The sequence below is a fragment of the Lipophrys pholis genome, assembly GCF_963383615.2.
Source record: "Lipophrys pholis genome assembly, chromosome: 17".
NCBI lineage: Eukaryota > Metazoa > Chordata > Actinopteri > Blenniiformes > Blenniidae > Lipophrys > Lipophrys pholis.
The window spans coordinates 7,640,673-7,657,141 of record NC_137643.1 but is presented as its reverse complement, the minus strand read 5'-3'; the positions used below and the strand labels follow the sequence as shown (position 1 = coordinate 7,657,141).

Sequence of the window (16,469 nt, the reverse complement as noted above, 5' to 3'; positions counted from 1 at the left end):
CCGCCAAAACTATCTTTTTCTCTGACGTGTGATGATCGTATTCAGCGGTGTGCAGACCAGGAAGCAACTTGTTTTACCTCGGGAAGGTCGGCAGGATAGCGACCGGACCGTAAATACACTGTGTAATCAACAAGCAGCAGCTTTTTGGTCTCTGCTGCGCACAGTCGTGTATAAATCACAAAGCGAAGCAGGATCCTCTGCTGTGGAGTCCAACATCCCAGGGCCCCGTGCCAGACACTTCAGAGAAAATGATTGGCCTGTTAGGAATGAAAGAACGTGGCAAGAGGAGGGAGCAGAGATATGAAGAGAGGAGCTGAATGACGGCAGTAAGGAATCAGGTCACAGCAGCCTCCATCTCGTGGACCAAGAGAAATAGGAAGCCGAGAACAAGATGAATCACGGCTCACAGAGGGCCTCGTTTTCTGTCCGCGGAGCAAACACCAGCACCGGAGGAGTGTTTGTTTTCCTTAACGACCACACCATCTGCTCATCATTCACCCAAACTGTCCCAGGTTCACTCCGAGAGGGGAGAGTTGGGAAATTACTCTCCACTCGCTGATCGCCAGTTGCTCCCTTCCTGCCTCGGAGTGAATCATTCACTCAAGGTGTCGTTGGCGTGACACACGGCGTGGTCGCATCTGACGAGCAGGAGAAATCACGAAAGAAAGAGCTTTGTATGAAATATTGATTCTCCTCCGAGCGTGTCATCAGACTGACATTAAGAGGAAGAAGTGATGTAAATGCTGTTTAATACGCTCGCGGTTTGACTCGGTGGGAGGAAAGGTGCCAGACTGAAACAAGGGGAGCACATCCCACCGGGAGGTTTCACTCACATGACGGATTAATGGACGAGTTGTGTTTGTTTCTCTTCTTAGGTAAGAGTGCTCAGTTTGACAGAAACACAGAGAAGTTGCTTCGTTCCACCTTCAGATGGAGAGTAAATGAGAATCGTCTCTACTCGTACTGAAACAATGCAGCCCCTGGTGGACAAATTAGGAACAGCAGTTAAGTTAATTTAGTTGCTTTTACACGGGCAGCACGTTTGACACCCCTGCCAACAACAATTAAAAGAAACAAGAGAAGCCTGCAGGGAACAAGCAACAAAAAGAGGTTTGCTTATAAGACAAAATTGAAAATTCACACATTTCTAGTATTGTTAAAATCTAATAATAATAATAATAATAATGCATTTTTTTTTATAGACGCCTTTTAAAACACTCAAGGTCACCTCTCAAAAGTTTAAATCTGTGTATTCCTTCAAGTTTACTTGGGTCAAGTGATCTAATCTATTGATTTCCACAAGCTGTTCTACAAATTCTGAGATCTGAAAGAAGGGAGTCGGTTTGCTAGAAAACATGAATCACCACCAAAGTGGGACGGCAAGCGTTCATACCAACAGACCGATTTCAAGAGTTCAGCCTTTTCACATGACTTCAGCAATCGTTTTTTCACGAGGCATAAGTGAGTCAATAAGCCAGATGCTGAAAACAGACCGTGGTTCATTTTACTGCAAACCTTATTTCCCCAATATCTAAACCGAAACTCAAAGAGACTTATGATTAAATAAGACATGAGATATGTCACATGCAAGTCTGGGACAACACAGAGTCAGAGAGTGGATACCAAAACAAATACTAAACTGAGCCTTTAAAAGTTTATGAGCCGCAAATTCAACACTGCAAAATGGAGTTGACGTGCAAATATTCGGCGACGGATGCATATTTAGACGTAAAAGTGACAGAGCAAGACAAGCTCAGCGAAGACAAGCGCGCGTCCTCCTGATAACACTAATACAGTCTGACCTGATTCAAACAGAAAGCTTCCAGGCAGTGAAAAACAAGTCAAATCTAAAATGTGCCGAGAGTCTGGCGTAATTTTCAGCGCGCACTTATTTGATGCTTTGTTAAGAACAAAAACTTGCTGATTTAAGCAGTTGATGAGTGAAAAATGTGGAAACAAGTGATTATTTTGGCTCTGTGGGTGTCAAGCAAAAAAAAAAAAAACAACAAAAAAAATCCTAGATAATAAAGGAAATACTTTGGTTCTTCCAGCTCAAAGACAAAAACATGTCAGGAAGTATTTAGTGGCACTCAACCCACATTTTCCATGATGACCTCTTCCCCGTCCGTCTCTGTTTTTCTCCTCTGCTCCGCGCACGATTACATGGGTTGAAGTATTTTACATTTAGAGAGCCTCTCGTCTGGGTTCCTCCTTCCTTCCTAACCGCTAAGTCATCTTATCTCCATAATGTAGCAGAGCCTGATGCTCAGCTGCCTGGCAACGATCCGAGGAGAACATTTCGTCTGTAAACAAACCAAAAAAAAGGGGGTGGTGGTGGGGGGGGGGGGGTTGACAGCCAAAAAGCTGCACAATTTGCCAGCCGAGCAGACAATCATGTCTCCGTCATGTCTTTATCATTTTTACCGAGCAGACCTAACTTCAGGCTCGATCTTGAGCAATTAGTCACTATAAAATAACTGCAGACAGGCTATGAGGAAGCGACAGTGGAGGGAAAAAAAAAACACAATCTTCTCTGAGAAGATAAGCACGGAGGAGTGAATGGCTGCTCCGGGTGTATGCGGATGTAGCACATGAGGAAGCAGTTGGTAACCAGAAGTGACAGGTCGGCCACAGAGAGAATTAATGAGGATTTGAACTTCAAGTTAAATCACAACGTGACAGAACATTTTATATGGAGGCTATTTTAATTAACTCCCAATGTGCTTGCAGGTTTTTAAACCCAAACTCATGGAAACACTGATAAAAGTGCTGAAATGTACAATCGTCATACGTTCAGGGATTAGCGGGACACCCCGATATATGAAATGGAGCGCACATATGAGCACAGACTCACTTTTCTCTCACTTTTCACCCTGTTCTTTGTGCACACCGACACGCTGACATCTCTCATGTTGATTACATGACACGCTGAGCCCTGCTGCGACAACGCGGGCAGACTCAGTGTTGATGCATGAAACCAAAATGCCAACAAAGCTGAACTTTCAGGAAAGAGCGAGCTGCCCTGCAGTCAGTGTCAGGACTACCAGGGAGCCAAAAAATATCTGCTGAACTCACTGCACCACTGCCCCACCTGAGACCGGCAGAATCGCTCAGGAAGGCAAAGGCCACGCAGCAAAAACACAGCACAGCTTTGTTTGGTCCAAATGGTCAGAAAGGACGGAGCGCCATCGATCCACTTCAGATGTCGCTCATCTAATAACTTCTCTAAAGAAAGACAAAGGTGGGTTTGTCAGAGTGACGAGATGCAGACTACTTTACTGCCATTGCAGCAGCAAATACATCCTGCATGTTGCAATGACAACCTGCACGATAACGTTCACAGTGTGAAAGCAGAAGTTTCAAAAATGCAAAACTTCAAGATCATAAATCTCTTTTGCAAGGGATTCTTGGCTGAGACATGCAACAAAACACACACAAAACAATCAGGAGGAATGAAAGATGCAAATAAAAGATAGAAATACCATGTATAAACGCCTTAAATAGAAAAGAGCTCCAATGTATTTTTTTTTCTCTCCAGTAATGAAGAAGGAAGAAAAACTTCTAAAAAAATTATAGACATCTTCCCCAGTTTAAGTTGCACATTTTTTACGTGCCATGTATTTCTAAACTCATAATCATTCACACTGCTAAAGCTAAACTACAAAGGTGCAATGCATGTGAATAATAGAAACAAAACCGCTGATAAAACGAGGGAACACCATTAGCCTGATGGGAACATTTCCACTGATAAGACTGGCAAAACAATGCTGTAATTACAACTAACTGCTCAGCAACCCTGAAGGAAAGGATGCGCACGCAGTGACGCAACACTGGTCTAATCACGCTCCGGGTGAGAAACAGCAAAATCATGTTTGCATAATGACTTTTTAAAATAAAGATGCAAAGTAGGCATTATTACTGATTGCTCAACGACAGAGATGCAAATCAAGGATCGGGACAGCAGTGGGAAAGTGGGGAGGAACATCTATCCGGTCGTGCAGAGTGCACCGCGGACTGGTCCCAAAGATGAGAACAAAAAGATCCGACTTGTGTTCCGTCACTTCCATGAAAAGCAGGAGGATGAAACACAGATCCAGCCGTGCGTCTTGCATTTCAAGTGTGGGTCTGCTTTTGAAATGCTGTCACGGCTTTGCCACCCACCTCTTTGACCTCCAGCAGCCGTCCTGGGTACTGACTCTTGGCCCGCCGAGCTGCCGCTGGGGATTTGTGGTGAGTGATGGTGACGATGTTGCCGGGCGAGGCCGCGTGGCTCAGGTGGCGCTGGGAACCCGGGGACGAGGACGGGGTGAGGTGGGGGAGGAGGGAGAAGCTACGGGTCCGACCGGAGGAGGAGGAGGAGGAGGAGCATCCCTGGAGGGAGGAGGGGAGAGAGCCGGGTGGGAATATATTCATCAATTACCTCATATGAGGATTTTACGGGTACTGCCTGTGTATACATATTACATACTGAGTGAATCTGAATAATTTGTATTCAGTATCCGCAAGTAAAGTAGTTGTATACACACAGGAACTAAACTCTTCAGAAGAAATCCACTAAAATATGTGTATTAAAATGTAATATTTTGAGCTTAAGGTGTTGGTGACCAATATTTCCCTCCTTCAAGATTTGCAAAATGGTATAAAACCGTCATACATATCTCAGTATTTGTAGTTAGAAGAGTCTCGAAAAGAGAATTACCACACATAGAAGATTTCCCAGACATAATTGAGGACAACTCTCGAGCAAAACAATGTATTTAGAAAAAAGTACAGAGAAAGTAATTGGGAATAGAAGATGCTTTGCTAAAGCAAAAGGCTCAAAGACCAAAAAGTTTTTGTGATAAAGGAATTCCTACGCTAATAACATCTTCGTCAATATCCAGCAGAAAAATGGTCTCATATACGTTTATATTTTCTTCAATTCATCATCAGAAAACATAAAGCAAAGCACAAGTTACCAACTCTGGTCACTTGCTTGATAAAGGGTTAAAACTAGAAAGCGTCTCCCCTTCAGATCCATCTTATACTCAGACATACTTCAACTCTGAAGTATGTATTTCAGCTTTCTGTAAAAAGCAATGCTGTATACATGATTGAGCATGGAATCCGTGCCGTAGAGGATTATTTTGTCGGGTCTTGGGTTTTCTCCAGGGAACCAATAAGTGGGAATGTGAGTGCATGTGGATTTTTAAGCATGTTTTTTTTTTTTTTTTTTTTGTTGATGATCCTTCAGGAAATGTTTGTGCTCAATGAAACTAACTAAAATCAGATATATCATAGTTGAGCAGTACTGAATCTCAATGTTGGGCTCTGCTTTGTGTATTTCATCAGTTTCATCTGTCGATACTGTTTTTAAAAAATAAAAACATCCATCTTATAGCCTTATAATGAATGACTTCCTTTCTTTGTAGAATATTGACTGAACTGCAGCTTTTCTCACAGATAAATGCAACTCATTATTCACCTTAAATACATTTTCTTTGTATCTGCTTGTTTCAGCCGGTCTTTACTGTGAGATAAACAGCAATCCCTCCATTTGTCCATATTTACCATTTTCAACACCAGATTACAAATCATCCCACAACGATCCTCTTGTCAGAACAGTCGGAGACGCTTGCTTGAAAAATCACTCAACAATATGTGGATTAGCAGAGATTAATGGGATTAGGTAGCGATTTATTTCATAATAAATTAGCCAGTAGAGGACAAATGTGAGCTTAATGTAAACAATGAAACAGTCCAGATAGTTTTTATTTCTTAAAATAACAAGTTGGTACCCGTAACCTGCTGACATTTCTCATCTCCTGGTCACAGACCTCAACAGACAAACCAAACGTTACAGACTTGACATGACAATTCCACCTTCAATCTGCTGCTGAAAACATTTCAGGCGACCGGCTCGCTCAGACCCGGGCTGCCAGATCTTTCTAAACCCAGAAAGCAGCAGTAAGCCTTGTGAAGACATGCAGGAAAACAGACCATTCAGAGTCTGATCGGTGGAGGAAAGTCACAAGCCGACATCATTTAACTATTTCCACTGGCAGAAGAGCGTCCAGTTTTAATAATGACTTGTTTGAAATGTGATAGGAGCGTGCAGCATGGATGCAGAAACTCATTTCCACCTGTGCTCTGACGCAAGGAACTGAGTTTAGAGGACAGTCGGTTCTCCCGCCGAGTTTAATATAAAAGGTGGAAACGTCCTTTTGTTGTTTTGTTGCTCTCTGCACTAAAGTCACATTGCATCTTTCACTTTGATGCTTCTCTCGCTTCCCCTCTGCGACTCTTGTCTCCTCAGTTCACTGACCTCCATGCTCACACAGGCAGCAGTATCGGATATCTCTCTCTCTCTCTCTCTCCCTCCCTCCCTCTCTGGGAGTTTCCCTCGTGATCAGATGGATCCAAACCCCGAACAGAGGGAGTTCTAGTGAGTCGGTTTTTGTTTAACCACTTCAAACTGAAAATAATCAGCTTACAGGAGAGAACACTGTTGTATTGTACGTTGCTAAGCCACCAGCCACGAGAAAGCGGGGGGGGAGACAATCGGAGGTTTTGTCCTCCAAAATTAGCAACATTTCCGAATCCCTGAGCATTTAAAAAATAAAAAACACAGAAACTGAAAGAAAGAAAATTAAGGGATGAAAGGGAGACGCGAGGTGGGAGAGGTTTTCATTTTCATTCACTATTACCATTATTTATTTCTGGAGTCTCTATAAAGAAATGGAACTCAGTTGCCTATTAAACAAACTTAGGTGCAGAATAACTTCAATATGACTGCAGAGAGGACCATGAATTCATAAAGGTTTTTGTGACTTACTCTTAATGCATTATAAAAGCAACCAGTGAGCTTTGTGTTGAATGAAATGCCTCTGTGGACTGTATTCATTCGCATCTGTAGAACTAAAAAATATAATACGAGATTATAAGAAACTGGCGAACCCTGATTCAACACCTCACTCAGTAGAGTTCAACACCACACAGTCAGAGATGCCACAAGTATTCACATTCGTTAAGTAAGTAAAAGTACAGAAATTTGTGTAAAAAAAGACTTCTGTAAAAGTGCCACTTCTTCATTCAACATCACACACCCACCCACCCACATTGACACGCACGCACACACACACACACATACACACACACACACACACACACACACACGCACACACACAGAGGTAGAACACGCAAACTCCACACAGAAAGAGTCAGCCGAGACTCGAACACGCAACACATTCACCATGAGAGTACTAACCACTATGCCACCGTGCCGGTACAAATATATATGTAACAGTACTAAAGAAGGGTTGAAATAAACACGAGAACATACCAAAAAAGTAAAATGTTGATTTTACTCATAAACAACCTCTCATATCCAGCTACCGTGAGATATCCCTCTGTACACTTCCTGTGAGTCTGTGCTCGGGGTGAAGAAATCCCACCATCACAGGTGCTCTGCTGTCTCAGGGCCGTGGGCGGACTTGGCCCCGAGTGAGGCCGCGTGGGCGGACCGCACAATGGTCAACTGCTGGCCTGTCATTTTCTCCACCCCTAATTACACGCCATTAGCTGCTCAGTAATAACCTCCATTAGAGGACTTTTAATAGTGTGTGGGACAGACAAACAGATAATTTACTACTAAATCATCAGGTAATTGTTCACATAATATCAACCTTAAAAGTTTATGACAAAGCAGAATTAAGACCCTAATTTGTTTGTGGTTTACATGCAGATCGTGTGTTCAGATGTCATTTTCACAGTAAACCAGCCAGAAGAGACCGTTTCTTTATTCAAGCAGAAACAACATGACAGGCGCAGCTCAAAGTCCAAAGTTTCATCATTTCCTGTTCTTCCAGTCAGGAGTTGAGTCGAGTTCAGTGTTTGTGTGGGGAGTATCTGCTCGACGACAACACAGAGAGCGCGCTCTCACAGGCGGATTTATCGGGCTGCTAATCAGCTTGATAAAGTGCAGCTGTGTTTTCTGCCTGGCTGAGCAGCGCCGCGTCGCCTCTCGACCTGCAGAAAGCTCGCAACAGACACGCCACGGCGAGGAAAAGACGCCATGTTTAATAAAATCGCACGTCCGTGTGGGAGACATACACATGTAAATCACAGAAGCCGACGATGGCCCGGATTCATCTTGCAAAAACGAGGCAGTTTTGTATCGCTCCGATGGGTTCAACTGTGACAGCGGCACCCAGCTGTGGCTGAAAAGAGGAGAGCGGCTCGCTGAGTTCAGCAGCTGTGACCTCCGTCCGGCCGGTGGCAGCACAAAGAACAAGGTCCAACTCTCGAACAGCAGAGAGGTCCCCAGCTACACACAACGGAGAGCCTGCTCGCTCTTGAAAGAGCACTTTACAAAGAGCGAGGCCGATAAATGTATTCTATTATCTACTATTAATTTTCAGGGACGATTTGTGATCATGGGAGGACCAATCGATTAGATTTTGGGACGTTAACGGTTTCCGAATATGTCCCAAAAAAAAAGTCCCAAACAAAGCGGATGGGGGAGGCGCCTCGTGGAGGAGATCTAAGGAGATCATTTAGCTTGTAACCTCGCTACTGTATGAGCCCCGCAGCTCGTTGACATGTTGAAGGCGGACTTACGTGATGCACCTGAACGCATCACGAAAAGCTGTCAGCGCCTGTGGTTAAAACCGGACCAACATCGCGGCTCGGACAAAAACTCTCTCTTTTATTACTGAAACAGTTCAGAGAAATGTATTTCTGAAAGCACCGGAGGCCAGAAATAAACTGTGCAGTTAAAAAGTTAAAACGGCGCTTCACAGAGGTGTGGCTGCTCTGAGGGGGCGTGGCCTGCGAGTTCCACAGCTTCTTATCCGAGTATGAACAGTTCTGCCGAAAAAGCATTTTTTCTCGGCAGGTGGCTGACGTCACTGCTGAAATTTCTTCTTGTTCTTTTAGCTTCTGAATGGGAGTATGAAGCATAAGCACAAATCTACATACCACGTTTGACCTTCTCACTTTATCTACTCTGAAATCAAAGCCAACCTTTCACTCCATCTGAATTGATTACCAGTCAGAAACGCATCAGCACTTTTATGTCGTTTCTTATGAAGACTGAATGAATCCCTGCTCCTTTCATTCTTCCGTAATAAATAAATCCTGCTACAGCTTTTGTGCCACAGAGAGGTCTGTTATCGGAGATGTAGCCGAGCCTCCGCCGCTGGCTGCCTCATCAGCGGAGTGGCTGCGATAACGATCGGAGAGGCAGACAGTGCGGCTCAGGAAGGATTAGACTTCAGCAGTGGCTACAGTAATAACAGCTGCTGGCGTGGAAATGCCCCGAAAGCCACCGAACAGGAACAAAACGGCCACTCAGGGGCAATAGGAAAAAAAGAGATGGATTCATCATCCCACTTTTTCTTGGTTATCCAATTTTCCCTCATTTTCTGATTGCTTTCCTCATCATGGCCCAGCAGAGTAATTGGACTTCTTCCTCGCTCCAGCTGTGCAGCATTTTGAAGTGTTGAGGAGCTACATGTTGAATAAGTGAGCCAGCAATAAGGCGGCATAATGAGGCCCTGGGAGTTATTTATATAAAAGCACATGAAAGGGTGAAGAGCCGGCTCTGTAAAGATATCTCAACTACAGGATTTTTTTTTGTTTTTTTATCCTATCTGTGTAATTCTGCACTTTTGAAGGTCGGTCACTCACCAGCGCCTCCTGACCGCCCGCCGCTCGATCCACGCTCAGGTGCTCGTCTGACCCCTTTAGCTTCCTCACCTGAATGCAAACAAACATAAAGGACATGTTTCAGAAATAATACGTGGGGCAGTAGATCACTGAATAATCTAATCAAGTACATCGAAGACACTTTTTGTGATTTTGAACCAACATTTGACAAAACGGACTCCAGAAAATCGAAATATTCACACATTCATTTTGTCAGTTTGCTTGACTGATGGAACTTTTTCAGGTGCAGTTTCATGTCGAAATGTCAAAATAAAGCATATTTCAATCCTTCTTTTCATCTTCTGCAATTAATCAAACAAGGTTAGTGTGTTAATCTTTATATTCACCATTTTCCTCTTCTTTTTTTTTTTTTTTTTTTTAAACACGATTAAAAGGTTTCCCATTTGTTTTCCATTTTCTGTTAATCTTCTGACAAACGCTGAATATTTATTGTTTGTTTACTCTTTGTCAAAGCAAAATTAGACGTTTCAGTCTGCGCACGAGGCTTCGGAAGCACTTTTTGAGGTCGTGACTCTAAAACAAAGTAAGTAAATGAGAAAAAAAAACAAAAACAAGTTGTGCGCTGTTACAAAATTATTTTGCACAACAACTTTATAAGCCTGAAGAAGTGAGGATGCTGATGCTGGAAGCTGGTAAATGTAAGATTGATCTGTTTCCTTACATGCAGGTCAGTAAATAAACTTCCAGAATTTATGAGAAACTTCAAATTGCAGAAGAAAAAAAAAAAAAGAAAAAAAGAAAAACAACCGTTCACAGCTGAAAATTCACACACAAGTTTGCCAAAGAAAGAGTAAACTTTGGATTATTTTTCTCATTCATGCACTGCTGATTTCTGCACCGTGGAGCTCAATAATAAACCTCATTCTCCACTGGATCAGCCCAACAGGGACACAACACACACACACACACAAAATAATCCCCTGACTTCCAGTCTAAACCCAACAGAATGCACACACCCACATATTAATCCATGAAACCCAAGTGGAAAAAGAAGTGCTGGTGGATGTTGGTGGTTCTGCTCCACGCAGCACATTAATCCGTCAGAAACGACTCCACGCGATGCGACGAGGTCGGCGGACGCAGCCACATTCAGCCGCACCTGCACCGCGAGAGACGGCGGCACGAACACGTTGCTGCTTCATATTTCACTAAATCCCTCAGTCTTATGTCGATGCAGGTGCCAAACTACTTCCGGAGAAGTTTCGGAGCTGAAATCCCAGCCTGAGATCGTTCATCATATTAAATCTCCGAGTTTTACTCACTTGGGATTGTCTTCTTAAGACACTTTTGATGTTTCCCTGCACTGTGCCTTCAAGCTCCGCAAACTTAAATAGACAGAATTTTAACTATGAAGGAAAAATGCGATGAATCGACTGACAGCCGTGAATAACAACAGAAGTCAGAAGCACTAAAATGAAGAGGTAATGACCCAAAACAATTAAGTAAAACTGCTCAGTTCTGGAAAAAGTGCAGAAATCTCAAAGCTCAAAGACATTCCCATCATCTACGGAGGTGGTTGTAATTACTGTGAATCACATCGTCATCACAACGCTGGACAACATTATCGCATGTTTACTTGATATCATGCAGGGCCATTTCTTTTCAGGTTCTTTTTCATAAAGTTCAAGACAACGCATAACGTGGAAATGTTGTTCTTGCCTATGCGGCATTTAATATCGGGACGAGCTGCAGCTCCAGGATTCTTTTTCATTTAGTTGAGCAACGAAGCAAAGAGAGTGATGGACAGCCCCAAAATGAAAGAGACCTCTGAATAACACATGAGTGCAAACCATGACTCGTGGTGTGATGAAGACTGGAATCCTTCCTCGGAGCTCCACGTCTGTTTAATGAAGATTTGTGCATAGGATAACTTGATGTAGCGCAAATATGAAAGCTGATCTACAATAGGTTGTACTGAGGAGACACGCAAAATAAAACACACTTTGAATTTAGCACAACATTTGTGTTGTTTTGAAATATGATGAGTGCAGCCTAGACGCTGCCGTTACTGTGTATTACCTCAGAACCGTGTTTCTCAAGTTTGAGATGAGGCCCTTTTGTTTTTTACTCTCGTTTACATCACAACAGTCTAATGCTCACAAAAAAAAGTGATTATATCGATTTCAAAGAGCATGGTAAAGTGATTTAAGTAAGAAAACAAATGCAAGCCTGTTGAGATCATAAAACAGCAAGAGAGGCTGAGAGCTTGAAGTAAAATAAGGAGATGCTACATATATATGAACGGCTTTAAAACTCTGGAGAGGGGTTTGTAAAATGAGACTCAAGGGAAGCGAAGCCATTTAAAGTGATAAATGGCAGAAAAGACGCCGGTGAAATCCAGAGTGGAAACAAAGAGAGCGGCTTGTACTTCATCCTGAACTGGTGGGAGTGTGTTTGATGTGGTGGAGGAGCGACCTGCACACCGTTCCTTCATTGGAGAGGAATAGAAAAGAGGCTCACTCATAAACAGGCACACAGAAGACAGGAAACAAATGTCAAAGGTTTCCCGCTCACTTCTTTTACCCAGGGACAGATGCCATGAGAGGTGTGTGTGTGTGTGTGTGTGTGTGTGTGTGTGTGTGTGTGTGTGTGTGTGTGTGTGTGTGTGTGTGTGTGTGTTACCTTGGCACTGCTGTCAGAGTGTCTTCTGGCACACGCTTGCAGCTGATTGATCCAGAACTGCTGCTCCTTGGCATCGGAGGCTAGAAAAAACACACACACACACACATTAATCCGTGTAACATCAGGAATTGTTCCTAAATCTTTGTTCACACTCGGGTCGAGACGCAGATTTTAAAAAGTCAACAGTGTTTACGTCGGTTAACAGTTACTGCTCGCCTCTTCGCTGAATGGAGTCGTAAATAATCTGCACACGTTCATCCAGAGCAGGTAAACAGCAGCTGGAGAAACACCAAGAAAGTAACAAATAGATTGTATTTAACACTTTCTGAGGCATTCCATCAAATATATGGAAATTGAAAAAGTATTGATAAATATCACAATATAATCAATGTTTTTTTATCTTGTGCTGTTGTCCTACAATATAATGTGAGATTTGCAAGAAAAGTATCTAAAATATGATCCGTGGAAGTTTTTGTGTCGTGTCACACATGTTTGTGTTATTATGAGCAGTGTGAAGCAGAAGTCATGTTCATTGTCAGATAGTAACGCTAAATTTCCAACGTTCAGCACCTCTTTAAAAGCCACTGTTTGTTTGAAGTTACCGTAAAGGTCATGCGATCATTTGTAATTACATGTTCCGTTAACTTTCATCACTTCAGTGTCAAATTATTCTGTTATACAACCAGACAGTAATAAAAGTGTAAACTCTTAATATAATTGTAGGCAGTTGATCTTTCAAAAAACCCAATGTGTCCTACTGTTGTTTCACTATCATTTATTTCAAACAGTATTAACAGAACTATGTTAACATGTACATGTTGTTTGTCAGAATCAATAGTTAAATGGTACAAATCCATAATAGGAAAACCAGATGATCCATCTTAATGATTTTTTTACCCACAACCCACAGATGGACGGATAATAAGACAATAAAGTACTGTCAATCTTCTCTGTGGAAGATTCTCTTGATGCAGAGAGCGTGAAGCAAAGACAAATGGAGCTCAGGTAGTGCGGTGGAAGCTCCTTCTGTCCTCTCACACTGTGCCATAGTTCATCAGATAAAAGTGAACGATTCTGCATATGGATGAAGCGATTTCATCTGTGATGATTCGAGCTGTCGACTTTCTGCCTGATAATTTGATGCCGCTGCTTTGTGAGCCATGTCCTGGGTGCAGGTCTCACCTCTGAACCTCTCCGCGCCACTCTGAACATTAGTTAACGGAGCAGCAGAGTTTATTCTATCTGCGGCACAGGAAGCAGCTTGATACCCTCTTCTGCATGACCGTGGGTTTTTATCCCCCGCCGCCATCCCCGATCCTGTTATCTCAACACAAGCAGACGTGCTGACCGTCTGCCTCCAGGTCACACTGACAAACAATATCCTTCTGATCCCATTTCACTGAGTAATAACTCCAGCACAGGGACTTCTGAGGGGCACACGAGGTAAAGATGAGGAGCACAAACAGACGAGACAAGCTGACAAGTCAGATTTTTACGTTTTTTTTTTAGACATTCTGATCCTCGAGGATTAAATTCAGGTGATTATAGCACCCGAGTACAAGGACATGCTCTCTTTTACTTTATAATGAGTCCTTAAATGTCACCCTCTGCTCTCTGACCCATCCTCACAATCACACTTGATAAGCTTTACTGAGTGTTGTTTATTCCAAACAAGCAGAAAAAAAAAACCCCACAAGGAAGCACCAGTGAAGCAGAAAGTCCAATAACACCTGTAAAATATTAACGATTTCTTTCAGGATTGTTATGCAGACAATCAAGATCAGATGTCGTGAGCAGAGGTGGTTTCATAACTTCAACTGGCGTTGAGAAAAAAGGAAAAGGAGAAAGGAGAAGAAAAAAAAAGAAAAAGAAAAGCACATTTATTTATCCAGTTTTCTAACCAAGACGCAATAACAGAAAGGATAAAGCAGGTATAAAACTCCTGTTTGATTTGAAAGTGGCTTTATTCTGACTGAAGGTGCTTTCCCTTCATATTCCACTGTTCACAGTTCAGTGGAAATAGATTAAACTAAAATGAGGCTGTTGTGAAATCTGAGAAATTACAAGCGTCACCAAAGTGTCCGTCGGGGGAACGGCCGAAGCCTTTACAGCAGCTCGCATGAATAAACACATCAGACCCGCGAGAATCATTTACAGTTCATAACTCCGACGCTGCCGCCAGTCTGACGGGGGGATCAGGATTCATTCGGATCCAAGCACTGCGTCTCAGTCTCTTGATGTTTCGTGTTCGATGAGGCCGAACAAAAAGAAAAGAAAAAAACCCTCAAACGTTTCTTTGAGAAAACAAGTCTCAGGTAAAACCAGAGTGAGCTGCGCATGAATACAAATCCAATAAATCACAAGCGAAATGGCACACTGAGCCTGCAGCAGCCCGGTGGATGTTCAGAGTGAAGCTTTGAACGCTTTCTGAAGATGTTGGTGAAACTGAGGAAAACACCACAAGGATTCTCTTTCAAGGTGTACACCAGGAGTGTCCAACCTGTTTTAGTTCAAGGGCCACATTCAGACCAATGTTATTGAAATTACAGTATAATATTCTTTAAATAACCGCAAATCTGATGTTTAACCATTTTAAGATGCCTCCTGGTGTCTTCCACTGCAGCGAATATTCTGTGAAATCAAATTAACACATTTAACGCAACATGGATCCTCTCTCCTTTGTCTTTGTTCATATTAAGTTGAATATATTCAGAATATGTGAACCATGTTACTATTTTGACCTGCATTGATCAGCCGCAGCACGAACAAGCAGCTTTTCCACAACCGGGACTTGTTTCAGGTGTAACATTGCTCCATATCTGGATTCTATTTTCAGAGTGTTGTTCATATTCGACATCCTGCACCTATGGAGAGTCCCCACGGTAGGATCAGTACACTCAATTCTTATCTTTGTTGCCTGCCGTCACTGAAACTCACATCACAGCCTCCGACCTGACACCGACGGAGAATAAATCAGAAAACCCAAAACAGCTCCGCCTCTCTGTATTTGCGACTCCCTCGCCTCCACAGTCGGCGTTTCAGTGGATGTTTGGAAAGCACAGCCTCGTTACGTCCCACAGTTTTACCTGCAGAATGAAATAAATCGGCAAAACTCCTCCTGAGGATTTAGAACACCAACCTTGGATAAGTTGACTTTTTAACCCTTTTCTTTTTTTAACAAAAAAAACATTATAAGCTCATTTAAAACATTTATTTCTAAGCAGTTCTCTTCATGTTATCTGCTGGTTGGCCCTGTGCCAGGAACAGAAAAACAAACCTAGCACAGTTGTGTCTGGTTAAAATTGGGTCCAAAAAGAGAAAGAGCACTGTTATTTAGATGTGATAATCCCAAAACACTAAGAAATCATACACTTATTCATTTGTTTATTGATGGCAAGTCAGAAATAGCCAAGACAGCTTATTAGTTTGTGTTGAGAGAATAAAGATTAGGATTTGAATCTACAATCAATAAATGCATATTCATTCCATCAAATACTGGAAGTGTGATGCCACCTGTGATTATTGTGTCCGGACAGGGGTTATGTGTTTCCTGACATTCTCCCGGAAAGCATTTCTGTGTGGACAGAATTCAATTTGCACTTGTCAATCAGCTGCAGTGTCGACATGTGCCACAGCCACGAGAAGCAAAAGGGCCTTTTTTTTTTTTTTTTTTTTTTTAAATGAAGAGGAAACTCGGGAGAAAATTAGACATTCACACCGGCGCAGCATTCGAGCCGTGCGCTCGCTCTGCAAGTGGCTGCTCGCCTCTTTGGGGAAAAACACAGCATTCATGCAGAAACGCCGATACTGAACCGCCTTTTTTTCTTTTTTTTTAGCAAAAAAGAATAAATAAAAAAATCGAGTAACGAGCGTCTTGCTGGCGTCACGATGTTGTCCTCCACAGAAATCTGCCACTCTGAAGGTAGCATTTACCCAGAGCCTGAGCGAGCGTCTACACGTGACATCCCTGTTTCTGACGAGCTCTTCTGTGATTAAACATAATTAGTCGTCTGCATTTAGCGAAGCCGCCTCCACGTTGGCCGATGCTAATGCGCACCTGTTTTTATGCAGATGTGAGTGATGCCACTTAGATGGGAGCAGGATGTGCTGCTCTTATTTAGAGAGAATAACCCCATGCC

At 42.7% G+C, this 16,469-nt stretch overlaps 1 protein-coding gene across 2 annotated transcripts in view; it reads right to left on the bottom strand.

Moving 5' to 3' along the window:
* Positions 1-16,469, bottom strand: part of osbpl10a (oxysterol binding protein-like 10a) — a 65,124-nt gene that overhangs the window by 32,075 nt on the left and 16,580 nt on the right. Inside the window, exons 3-5 of one of the 2 annotated variants that reach the window (XM_080484883.1) lie at positions 12,331-12,410; positions 9,670-9,738; positions 4,162-4,371 (exon numbers count right to left, since the gene is read on the bottom strand). In XM_080484883.1, the coding sequence (XP_080341009.1) occupies positions 4,162-4,371; positions 9,670-9,738; positions 12,331-12,410 (359 nt within the window). The remainder of the gene's footprint in view (positions 1-4,161; positions 4,372-9,669; positions 9,739-12,330; positions 12,411-16,469) is intronic. The other variant, XM_080484884.1, reaches the window with a different exon arrangement.